Source organism: Helicoverpa armigera, chromosome 1 (assembly GCF_030705265.1).
Source record: "Helicoverpa armigera isolate CAAS_96S chromosome 1, ASM3070526v1, whole genome shotgun sequence".
Lineage (NCBI taxonomy): Eukaryota > Metazoa > Arthropoda > Insecta > Lepidoptera > Noctuidae > Helicoverpa > Helicoverpa armigera.
Genome location: NC_087120.1, coordinates 3,653,002 through 3,665,946, shown reverse-complemented (window position 1 = coordinate 3,665,946; position 12,945 = coordinate 3,653,002). Strand labels below are relative to the sequence as shown.

At 39.9% G+C, this 12,945-nt stretch overlaps 1 protein-coding gene across 4 annotated transcripts; it reads left to right on the top strand.

The window, feature by feature from the left end:
- The first annotated feature begins 648 nt into the window (after positions 1 to 648).
- LOC110373012 (lysine-specific demethylase 3A-A) lies at positions 649 to 12,161 on the top strand. Of its 4 annotated transcripts, XM_064040473.1 has the most exons (10): positions 649 to 871; positions 2,616 to 2,711; positions 3,282 to 3,718; positions 6,366 to 6,627; positions 6,741 to 6,888; positions 6,971 to 7,101; positions 7,216 to 7,310; positions 7,645 to 7,858; positions 8,101 to 8,625; positions 9,382 to 12,161. In XM_064040473.1, the coding sequence occupies exons 4-10, from the start codon at positions 6,520 to 6,522 to the stop codon at positions 10,417 to 10,419; spliced, it is 2,259 nt and encodes a 752-aa protein (XP_063896543.1). In that variant the 5' UTR covers positions 649 to 871; positions 2,616 to 2,711; positions 3,282 to 3,718; positions 6,366 to 6,519; the 3' UTR covers positions 10,420 to 12,161. The 4 variants fall into 4 exon arrangements, with proteins under 4 accessions (XP_063896543.1, XP_063896461.1, XP_063896499.1 ...); XM_064040391.1 differs by lacking the exon at positions 2,616 to 2,711; XM_064040429.1 differs by lacking the exon at positions 2,616 to 2,711 and having other exon boundaries at positions 6,305 to 6,627.
- The last annotated feature ends 784 nt before the right edge of the window (positions 12,162 to 12,945 follow it).

The following is a 12,945-nucleotide window of genomic DNA, read 5'->3' as shown; positions in this document are numbered from 1 at the left end:
GGTTAGAATTCTAAAAAATAACAAAAAGCAGCGCTCGTTCCACTCGCGCATTCAGAGCCCGTTTTCCCCCTTTTTTATATTCCCTGACCAACAAGAAGTTATGTAGGTACTATAATAACTAGTAATACATTTTTTTGATTTAATACTTATTGGTTTAACACGACACGACAATTACAATAATACATGCACATACAGATAGCGTAAACGTTGAAGGCTGAACTTTAACTCTACAAACAAATCAACTCTATAAAATTAACTCTGATAAAAGTAAATAAATAGGCTTAAAAATTAATACCTTCTCTTCTATACATCTATATATCTAAAAATGAAACCCGCTTTCCGTTGTCACGACATAACATTAAAACGGCTTGACAGATTTGGCTGAAAATTAGAGGGGAGGTAACTTAGACCCGGGAGAAGGTAGTTTTTGTCACCATCCGGCCACGGGACGCGGGTGAAACCGCGGGCGAAAGCTAGTTTGAAATAACTTTCACATTAATGCATCGAACTTCCACGATGACAACAAAAACCAATGAGTTGCAATAGAAAGGAACTCACTAAAGAGGTTTCATATTTATTATTGGCTGAAAAGACTACGTTGTGATGTACCGTTCAGATTATAATCGTAAAATTGTCTATGACATGACAGCCGACGTTCGTTATTGACAAGCACAGTAACACGAAGATTATTGTAATTATTTTTTTGAAAACTAAAATATATCAGGAAGCAGCTATTGAAAATTTTTGCATTAAACAAAGAAAATAATTAAACGGACACCGTTTTGGTATCATACATACATAGATTTTGAAAAGGATCCATCATGTCTGATGTAAACATTCCTCGCAAGTCTGTACGACTAGCCCTTCGGTCGTAAGTTACATTTTTCAACTTAATAACACAGCTGAACAAACCTAAAATGCTGAAATTATCTCGAAATGTTCTTTGAGTACGTTATGTAGTCCTTTATTTGAACGCTTGATCAAAAATTTTACGATTTTGAGGCTACGCATATGATAAATAGCATAGGTGGGTAGGAGCGATAAAAATGAAGATTAAATAAAACATGTGAAAAGATTTTGATCTCCTTTATGTAGTAGTTAAATAATGTAAAAATAAGCATGTTAAAAAAATAAAAAGGAATTATTTAACATTATGAACAAATATATTTTAAAGTTTTAGATAATAAACCAGTTAGAACAAAGAATCATAAAGAAATAATTCCATACGTTACCGAATATACACAGTACACCATAAATTTACCTTAAAGACATGTATATTGTATAAAGTGATAGATACTATACATTTTCAACAACAGCACAATAATACATAATACAACATACAACAATGTCAATAAAAATCACAGTAAGAAAACTTGAGACCTACTCAAAAATGCAAAAGTGACCCAAAATTTTAGCATCTATTCCATCTCGCAGTTATTAATTTTAGGGGCATTTTAACTTTAATGCTCAATGCTCAGCTACACGGGCTGGCTATTAAATATATCTACAAAGCTAAAATTATGTGACGGAATAAGTATTGCAATAAAAAAGTGTGAAAAACTTTAATTTAAATCTAAACCAAAAGTGACTTTTGGAATCTGGCATTTTGACACTTTAAATCAAAACTAATCTCCCCACAGAGTGTTTTTGGTTAGCACGTGTCTCTAAAATTTTTGTTTCTTTTCATTGAATTAGTGACTTTTTGTGACTTGTTTTTGTGTTGCTGTGTGTTGTCCTTGCATGCTTTATTGTGTGTATGTTGTTTCGTATAGCCAAGTAAGTTTTACTAGTAAATATGGAACGAAATAAACCTCCGGATCCAGATCCTCCCGATATCTCCTCTTATGCTCCGTTATCCTTAACTTTTCACTTTCCCAATTCGCGGATATTGTTATTCTTTTTTCCTTGCAACAGACGTACCTGGGCAGGATTAGATAGGCTTCAGTTTCAATGCCTTCGGATTATCTCAGTTTGTCCTCTGTGCTGAACCAGCACATTACACTGTAAGGCGCATAGATGCCATGGCCAAGGATGCTTGCATGTCAGCCTCAGCCGATTCCGCACCAAGGTTCGCGCTTCAAGGGTATGACCTAAAAGCCCATCTTGAGACTTCATGGCAGGAATGTTGGAATTTGTCCAGTAGGACAAAGGGTAGTTCCTATTACCCTATCCAACCCCTCATACAACCCGGGCTGTTTGTCACATCTGTCCTTTCCAGAATACATATAGATAGGCCACTGCTGTACTCCTGTTTTTCTGCGACAAATCCATGTATGTGTGTTTTTCTGGACTCATCTCTATATGAGTGTGGATTGGATGAAGGTAGCCTGGAGCACATATTCTTCAACTGCCCCATCAACACCTCATCCTTTGACCTCTATAGCCATCTCCCAAAATTAAAGATTCCTGTACCAATAAACTTCCCTTGCCTCTTAACAAATTTCTCCCCAAAATTACTCCAAGTCTTCATGATCGCTGTCCTTCACAATAATATTAAAGTATAGACTGTGGCCTATATTTGGTTGCTGTTTAGGTGAATGTTGTATTTTAATGTTTCCCCCTTTTTTTATATATATATCAATGTTCTAACCTTTTGTATATTTATTATTTACTAGCTTCTGCTAGCGACTTCGTCCGCGTTGGATTCGGACTTTGTGCAAAGAGAGGAAGAAATAATAAACACCAGCCTATCCTATTAGGTATTTAAATCTGTGCGTATCCACTACTACTCCATCTAACTAAAAAGATACAAAATACGAACTATTAATAATTTGTAATTTGAACGAATGTTTAAACACTACCAATATAACGAATACTTACCTATTTTATAAAATAACACCAAAAGAAACTTAAGAATAAATTATTTAAAACCTAAAAGTCGCGCTGATAAGCAAAGTTTGTTGATATCAAAAGTATTGTTGGTCAATTAGGTTGAAGACTGAACGTCTATTTGCATCAATCGCATCATCAGTAAAATATTGTATGAAGCGCAGCGACCGCGCCGCGAGCCACGTCGAGCGCGACTACCGTAGCACAAAAATGATCCTTATAGCGTGATTCAGTATTCAGTATTAGAGTATTTCATTATAGCTTATTACAGTATTTCATGGATAACTTTGGTGTTTCTTTACGATTTATATGATTCTTTTTTTATTGAATAGGTAATAATGTTAACTTTTTTGTATTTTAATTTAATTTTAAGCTAAACATTTCCACCATATACGGCATATCAATATCTACAGATTATTATAAGTATAGATATATGTATATTTTTGTTTCAGTGCCGTCCTACTAACCCAACAAGATCCACAATTAGTTAAAATTATTATTCTTCTCAAAATTGTTTCAATCATCACGACGTGCTTCTCATTTCACTCGTCAGTGGCAGAATCGTCGATATCGACAATTTGCCATAAAGAAAAATAGAATAGAAATCAATACTAACATCCGGACATCGATATAACAGTTTTGTATATCATATTATGTATGCTAGTTTTAAGGTATTTATCTATGGGCCTTTGAGAATAAAGATGATTTGATTTGATTTGATATATATGTACTACGTACTAGATAGAACGTTCCGAACATGTAGTATACCTTCGTGAGATGAACTGCAGACTAAACAAAGCCTAAAACAGCAAATCAGAGCGATTTTGACACCTGCGTCAGATGGATGTCTAAGACACGACAATTGTAAATTCAGAAAATACATATCAAGGTATAAACTTACAGATAGTTCAACTCAGTTGTGCCCGCGGCTTTATGTGTGGGTAAATCTTGTTCATACATATACAGTGACTTTATGTGCGTGACAAGGTACAGTCGGGTACAAATACAGTTATTTAGGGATTGTATACAGCTATATATTAAGCTTTGAACGTTGTTTCATTTTTTGAAACGCAAATTTACCTGACTACTTACAGCCAATTTCTTCATCAAAAGTAAAAGCCAAAGTTAAAACCAAAGTAATGTCATACAGTAAAAGTAACCGAAAGTAAAAGTAAGAATTTGACCGTTACTTTTACTTTATGAATTACTTTGGCTTTTACTTTTGACGAAGAAACTGGCTGTTAAACATTTTCCCCGTGAAGAACTAGACATTTTCGTAAACGACTGTACTCATGTCACACAAATGCCACGTCACTGCCACACCAATGAAAGTTGTATATTTACAATCTCACAGCTTACCCACACATAGGGCCGCGCGCACAACTGAGTTGAACTACTGTACACATATAATTATTTACTAATCGATAGTCAAGTAAGTAACACACATTACAAAGCTTGTATATCATACTTTTCAATCATAATTCATTTTTACAAGTATACATTTTACTTTTAGAGTTGCCGCGAATAGTTGGTATAGCGAATAGTCGACTACCGAGTAATCGCCATGAGTAATGGCGAATAGTCGAATATCTCGGCATTACTATTCGACATAAATAAGGCACACATAATTTTTATTTCTAGTTAATGTAATTTTAATTTTAATAATACTTTAAAACATTTTTTTAAGTTGTGAGAAATAAAGCTATAGAAATCTGTTTTATGTGTAATATGCATTCGTAATTCGTATATACAACATGTAACGTAATTAACGCACACCCTCAGACACCCAAATTAGAATATTATGTTATAATCATAATACATACACTGAATTTTTAATTTAACATGTATCATCATCTGCCTAGCCTTTTCCCAACTATGTTGGGGTCGGCTTCCAGTCTAACCGGATGCAGCTGAGTACCAGGGTTTTACAAGGAGCGACTGCCTATCTGACCTCCTCAACCCAGTTACCTGGGCAACCCAATACCCCTTGGTAAGACTGGTTGTCAGACTTTCTGGCTTCTGACTACCCGTAACGACTACCAAAGATGTTTAAATGGTAGCCGGGACCTACAGTTTATCGTGCCATCCGAAACACGGAAGAACTCGTTATGACAAGATGGTCACCCATCCACGGACCGACCGCGCCAAGCGTTGCTTAACCTTATGATCGATCGATCCGCGCGGCTTTGACTTAGCCACGAGCCACGAAACATGTATATGCATTGTTATTTACTAAATTAGTTACACCAATTCTTGGAGAACTTTTTGGTCATACTAGTGCGCACGCAAATATCGCGCCGCGCGCCGCTCGACTCGACACATCATACCGAAACTACGGAAAAAGCCGACAATACACGAAGTCTTATTACTTTGAGTTACGGTCTATTTGAATTTGTTTTGAGTGTACAGGGTTAGTATGACAATAATTTCCTTAGTTTTAATTATTTTTGGGATAAAAAATTACCTATATTAAAAATGATATAAATCGATTCAGTAAACGATTCTCAACAAACTATTTTCAGGATGTGCGTTAATTAAGTTACATGTTGTATATATTTTTTTAAATGCTGGCAACCCTTTTCAAGTAAATATTTTACGGAATTCCCCGTTATTAACGAAAATAATAAAGAATGATTAATTATTTTTACTTATTCCTACCGAAAAATAGCGAGTATTCGCGGCAACTCGAATACATTTATATGTTTCCCACCATCTTAAAATTATAGATTAAGAAAATCGTACTGAAACAGATGTGCCATAAAACTGGTACTAGGTAAAATATCAATGAAAACTTTTCCTTTTGCCCCTTGAAACTTTGCTGTTTTATAGGTATACAATGGCAAATTTTCCCTAAACAGCAGTTCAGAAGTTGGCCGTTTCCCAGAGCTAATTTTCTACTATGATTACGTACCTACTTACGAAAATTAAGTATGTTCATAAATAATTTGCTATACTCTATCCACGGAAGCAAGAGCTAAAAGGTAAACAAAGAATGACACTTTTTCAAGATGGCGGTATAACCCGACCGATGACAAAATCACAGATACTGCGAACATTTGACACAGAAATGTGACGTTTTGTCATCGGTCGGGTTATTGAAAAGTGTCATTCTGTTTTACGTGGATAGAGTATAGCTTAATGTCGTATGTTTCGAGACAAAAGAAACAAAAAATTAAGCAAAATAAATAGTGAAAATTGTGTAACTCTGGTGAATGACCTTGACCCACTTTAATCGCATAGTTTTATAATCATCGGCACGGATATTGAGCCCTGACCTTCACCTGCGCAGAAGCGATTTATTGGTTTATTGCCTTATGGGTACAGTGCGCAAAGCGATCCCCACTCTTCCGCCGAGAGCTCAATATCCGTGCCGATAACTATATGACTTGGGAAAGTTGCGTAAACGCAGTTAACATAACTAGCGTTACGCTTTGTGGTCGTGATTATTCTATACTTTCATTACATGTTCACATAGATAGTTATTGTTATGCAATGGCCGTTTAACTAAATAAAACCAATGATGATTTGACGAAAAGAAAAAAAGGTGCAGTGCCACGAAAGGCTAGTGATGAACCGAAGAGGAAGAAGCAGTCCGACTCGTTCCTACAAAACGGGCCGTGCTTCGAAGTAGCGCCGCGCCTGGCCAAGTGCCGGGAGTGCCGCTGGTCACCCGCGCAAACAGACAACGACATGCCGAATATCTTGTGCCGGTTCTACGCTTTCCGAAGACTGAAGTACGCCAAAAACAGGCACCTGGCTATCGCCGGCTTCTCGGATCCTTACAAAGACGCCGAAGAGGTACGCAGCAGATTTCTAAAGCTTTACAACTTTCTAGCTGATTTCTAATTCTTCAATCAAATAAAGCAGATGTTGCAGAATAATATTAACAAATTGACTTTATTTGCCAACAGGATGATAAAAAGCTATGGCTGTCATCGTCAGCAGGTGCGGCCGAGTTAGATATCGAGATGAGTTGCTTCCTACTGAGAGTGATTGGAGACCAGTTCTGTGAACTGCTACAACAAGAGAAGGAGGCGGAATCCTATCACCTAAACGATGGTAAGCTTCGACTACAGTTAAACTAAGAATAATGATTGTCACGTTTCAATACTTGATGCTAACGAGTTTTGTTTTTCCACAGATAAGACGATAGCATGGAAACGTGTGGTTCAGGGGGTGAGAGAAATGTGCGATGTCTGTGAAACTACACTATTCAACTTCCACTGGACGTGCGGCAAATGTGGATTCGTCGTGTGCTTAGATTGTTATAAGGTAAATATTTTAGACACGACTTCCAAGCTATATGTAATTCCATATAACATGTTGAGGTAAAAAAAAAATAATATGAATGAATATGAAAGAATGTGTCTTTAATTTTGTTAATAGTCGCGGACATCAGGCGGCGAAACTGCAACCCCTCCAACTGAGACCAACAACTCGTCAAACGCCAACAACACCAATGGCGAGAGAGATTCCTTTGGGTGAGTGTCTACATAAGTACATAATTCTGTTTACTTTGCAAACTTATTGTCGGGTAAATACATGCTACACAACATAAATATGTTATTGCCGGTAGTTAACAAAAATTACAACTCAAGTAGCCACCAAAGTACATAATAGATAGTTAATTGAAGTTATCTTGCAAATTATTGACCCAAATTGAGAAGAAATTAAATATAAAAAAAGGTTATTGATTGATATGTGAGCTTTTTGTACCTAGATTATGCAAATACGAAAATAAAGTGCATATGAGATAGATGATATCAATATTGCCATGTTTGTTTAAAAGTATACTAATGAATCAACATATTCCAGTTGGCTGACATGCACATCGGGCGGAGCTCACCCAGCAAGACGGCTTCTGCTGACCCAGATAGCCGCTGGCGGAGCCCTACACGCGGCGGCGGCGCGGGCACATGCCCTGCGCTCGGCCTTCGCCCTCCCGCCCTGCGCCTGCGGGACTGCGCCCCCCGCGGACCCAGAGACACGCGCGGCCGCGAGGCGGTTACTGCATCGAGCGCTTATGAACGTTAGTACACTTTGTAATTGTATGACAAACATTAGCAATGGGCAAAGCAGTTATGATAGTTAAGAGTAAGAAAAATGATTAGAATTAGTACATCTTATAAATCAACAAAACTAATATTTTAGTCTTATCTAACAGAGAAGAGAAGAACTAATATTTTAAGACTTATCTAAGAAAAGATTCAGTCATATTACCATCACTTCCCTCTAAATACAATCATCTAACATTGACTTCATTATTCACAGAAAGTTAAAAAGGAGGAAGTTAAAGAAGAGGCCGCAGCTGCCAACGGCTCGTCACCGGTCAAATCTGAGAACGGCAAGACTGGTAGCCCAGTCGTCAGGCTTTTCGCCATACCTCTCAAGAGAGAAGCTGAGGACGAGAAGTCCGAGTCCAGTTCATCTGACTCCGAAGATGGAGGGAACTTCTCAGCGTTACGGGAGTTACTCGTCCGAAAGGCGCCAGAGGGCGGTGACACGCCACCTAAAAAGAAACAAAAGAAAAGTACAAGCGACATCCTCGATGACGTCATTTCTAGTGTTGTTGATGAGAAGAAAGATGTAGACGGTGAAGTGAAACCGTTTGCGTTGTCGAATGTAGTGACGCGGTATGATAGGAGTGGGCGGAGTCGTGAGGAGCTGCCCATTCGTATCATGACGCTGACGGAGTCGAAGCTGCTGTACCCCCACGTGCCGCACGCGTGGCTGTGCGACGGCAAGCTGCTGCACCTCACCGACCCCATGCACCCCGGGAACTATAAACCCTTCCAGGTAAATATCACTGATACAATATTTTTAACCGACTTCTCAATTCGCCGGGATCTCTTTTTTATTTATTTTTTTCTTTATGTTCACCGATTACTCGAAAACGCCTGGACCGATTTGCAAAATTTTAAATAATCTCAGGTTCAGGTCAAGATCTGATGATGGAAACTTTGAGAAATCGAGGGCAACTTTCGAAAATAGTAGGCATGCATAGGTTAAAAACTTAACAATGAGGTGAACGTTTGATAACACTATGCAACACTGAAGGTTTGGAGCTGACCGACCTCGTGATGGAGACGAGAGAAGGTCGAGGGAACTCGACATCCGAATATGTAAAATACCTCGTGTTTGGGCTTATAATATTCGTATTGATGAGTACTTTCCACTAATGCGGATAGTGACAACTATGCTTGACACTGAAAAGCCAAAAATAAAAAACTTTTTACAAAAAAATCGGCCTAAAAGTCGGTGGCGAAATAAACATATCATCATCCACTAGACACCGGATTCTAGGCCGATGCACCTAAGAATAGTTTTTTTTGGTTTTCATTGTTTTTGGGAGTCGGTTTTATAAACATCAGTTCTTACTTCCTCATTTTATGATTAACCGCATTAGGTATTAATACTGGAAACAGAGATAGGTTAAAATTTGTTAGGGGTCAGTCGGGACGCGTGAAACCAAGACGGAATCAAGTGAGATACAATATTTTGTATTTTTATTTGTAAACCTTTTTTACTAATGATATGTTTTCATTGTTTCAGGACCAGTGGAAACGCGGTCAACCAGTTCTAGTCTCAGACGTATCAACCATTCTCGATAAAGACTTATGGAGTCCAGAGAGTTTCTCTCGGGACTTCGGTAAAACGAGAGTTGATTTGGTCAATTGTGCGTCCGGTTTAGTGGTACCCAATCAGTTGGGCAAGAAATTCTGGGATGGATTCGAATTAGTCGCCAAGAGGTTAGTTGACGAACGCGGGGCTCCAATGGTGCTCAAACTAAAAGACTGGCCACCGGGCGAAGACTTTGCCAAAGTTCTCCCAGCGCGATTCGACGATCTCATGCGTGCGTTACCATTAAGTGAATACACATCTCGCACTGGGAAATTAAATCTAGTTGCGCAATTACCCGAATGTTTCGTCCGTCCTGATCTCGGACCGAAGATGTACACCGCGTATGGAGGAGCGGGCGGTACCACTAATCTTCATTTGGATGTCAGTGACGCTGTCAACGTGATGGTTCACGCCAGCGCTCCGGCAGACGCAGCCGAGAGAGCACGCGAAGCAGCGCGTGCGGCTGAGGAGGCAGGAGTCGACGTGCTGTCGCGTCGCCGAGCACGCGTCAAGCCACCCGCAGCACTTTGGCACATATACGCCGCTAAAGATGCGGATAAAATCCGTGATTTCCTAGTCCGAGCTGAATTAGAACGAGGAGCGCGACCGCGACCTCAACACAACCCCGTACACGACCAAACTTGGTACCTCGACGCTGCGCTTCGCCAACGCCTGTACCGGGAGTACGGAGTGGAGGGCTATGCGATACTGCAGTGCGCCGGAGACGCCGTCTTCATCCCGGCCGGAGCGCCGCATCAAGTGAGAAATCTCCTCGACTGCATCAAAGTGGCCGAGGACTTCGTGTCACCAGAGAACGTCTCGCGGTGTTTCGAGCTCGCGCAACAGTTTAGGCGGTTGTCTCGCAAGCACTCCAACAAAGAAGATAAGCTACAGATAAAGAATATTGTGTACCACGCGGTAAAACATTCCCTGTGCTGCCTAGAGGAGGCGCTCGCCGAAGCCAAGTGAAGGCGGGCCGGCCTCCTGCATTTGATCTCATTTTGCACCTCATACCTAACATTAATTATTATTATTAATTGCTAAGTTTCGCATTTAAACGTAAGATAGCGAGCGAGTATGATATAGGGCATGCAATTTCGGTAAAATTAAAATTACCGGTAAAAATTCGGTAATTTTGTATTTAAAAAAAATGTGATATTATAACAATAAGATTGGGTAGTCTCAAAACCAAAAATAAATAAATGTACAAGGTATAAGGGTGTAAACATTTTTTGTGACTGGGGCCGTAACAAAAAAAAACATGTCAGTACCATCCGTACGCAATGTCGCCGACAAAATGCAAGAGAAACGGCTGCGATCGTACGGACATGTAAAAAGGAGACCACCTGTTTACATCGGCAATGTGATGTATTCAATCTTGACATACCCGGTCAAAGGCGCAGGGTCAGGCCGGAACTGTGTTGGTTGAGTGTCGTAATGAATGACATGAATATCTGCAAACGTGAAGAGGAAGATGTCTTGCATAGCGCGAAGTGGAAGAAGATACGGAAAGTGGACCCCGTCACAAGACGGGATGAACGCTAAGAATTACCGTAAAAAAGAAAAACATTTTTTTAATTGAAGTGAAAGCCCTTTTTTATGGTAAATCATCAAATGACAGAGTCTTTCTGTCTAAAACCCATGTTCCTACGTAGGCATTTTATGGACCAGGGTCGCGGTAACTCTTTCGAAGAATCCCGCAGCCTCGGCAGGCCTTGGCCCTGCTGGGCCCCACTGGGTTTGCTGACATCTCCTTGAGGAGCCCGTGGAACAACGCGCGCCGCCGACACGGGTATTTGTCTATGCAGATGGAGGAACGATGAGCCACCCGAACTCACCGCCCACAGACCGACGGCTACGGTGGCCGGTAGTCGTCTCTCGACACTCGGCGGTCGTGGTGTCTTCCTGGTCCACTACAGCGGCGTGGATGAAAGGTGCGAACTCGCATTCGCTCCGCCGTCTCCTTCTCGGGCATGACTGCTTCGCAGAAGGAGGCGACGGCTTCCCATTCCCTCTCGCTCCGGACCATGGCTTGAACCAGGGCCGGACGCGAGAGGTCACCGCTGCCTATTACCTCGACGACGACACGTCGGTACCCTTTCCAGGCAGTGTACACCTGGACTGTGTGCACCACCGTGTCCTCAGAGCTGTCCACATAGTTGTGACGTAAAAGCCCTTGCTCAGTAATGTCATAAAGTAAGTAAAATAAGCATAAGCTACATTTTAACCTAATATTAGCTGACAGCTCTGAGGAAAATCAGAATAACCGAATGAATAAAATAGCTATGTTTTTTTCATAAAAACGTAAAAACCGGTAAGTTTACATATTATTATTTTATCGGTAATTTAAAAATCGCGATAATGGGTTGTTTACCGGTATTGCATGCCCTAGTATGATACGCGCTGTTCGCCGTCCGTGTATAAGTTGCCATGTTAAGCGTCCGAGACGATTGTGTACCAGTTATGTGTGTAAGTGTACTCGAAATGTGATTTAGTAACAAACGTATTCGCTCGAAGCATTATACAATTGACTCGTCATATAGATAAGTTTATCCTATAACCTACTAGATTTCTCAATTGGTTATGTTACAAAATGATAGTTAAAAGAAGATAGAAAATGTATTTTTGTCCTTATTGCTGTAAGTATTAGGAAGTTTTTTTGTACTGTGAAATAAGGTTATCAAGTTGGAATAAAAAAAGATGATTATATGAAAAAAGTTGTTTTAATTAAACATGACTACCAAGAAACGGCGTTAACGTTAAACTGTAGGTCTAATATAACTGTAGGTTCTATTTGTTCTTTATTTTACCCTGTAATATTTCTAGGTGATTTCAAATGCCACCACTCTCTGTGGGGATCTGACCATTATGACAGTGCGGGTAATGAATTACATAGTGAATTTGCTGGATCTGTTGGGTTTATATGTTATCAATGATGGATCTAACACTGTTCGTGTGGCTGCCGATATAGTGTGGAAAAAGCTTAACTTGACACATGGTAATGACCACTATCCAATATGGTCTACTATGACCACTAGGTGCCTTCCGCAAAAGGAAAAACCCCCTCTTTTAAAGTACAGACTCTGGTGCGAGGGGGGATTTGTACTCTCAGATCCTTGAGGATGCAATCCTTACCTTGCCACGGCCATTTCATCAGCCGCTGATGAGAGCATCCCTCTTAAAAATTCGGCTTCTGGAAAAATATCATCCCCACCCTGGTGAGACCGAATGCACCAGCATCATCAAACTCCGCAAAGAAGCTGAACAGTGCTATGCTCTCAACATGTCTGTTAAAAACCTGGTGGAATATAATCGGAATTTGCGAGATTCAGACGTCTATTTAGGAAAAAGAAATATGAAAGTTGGAAAAAATTCTGTTCTTTGCTTTCCCCTTCCACTCGTTCTTCCATGATTTGGCAAAACTTTAGAAGATTTGAACGAGGTTGTTCTGTTCAAAATTCTTCAACTATCCCCATTGACTTAGCAGATTCCTTT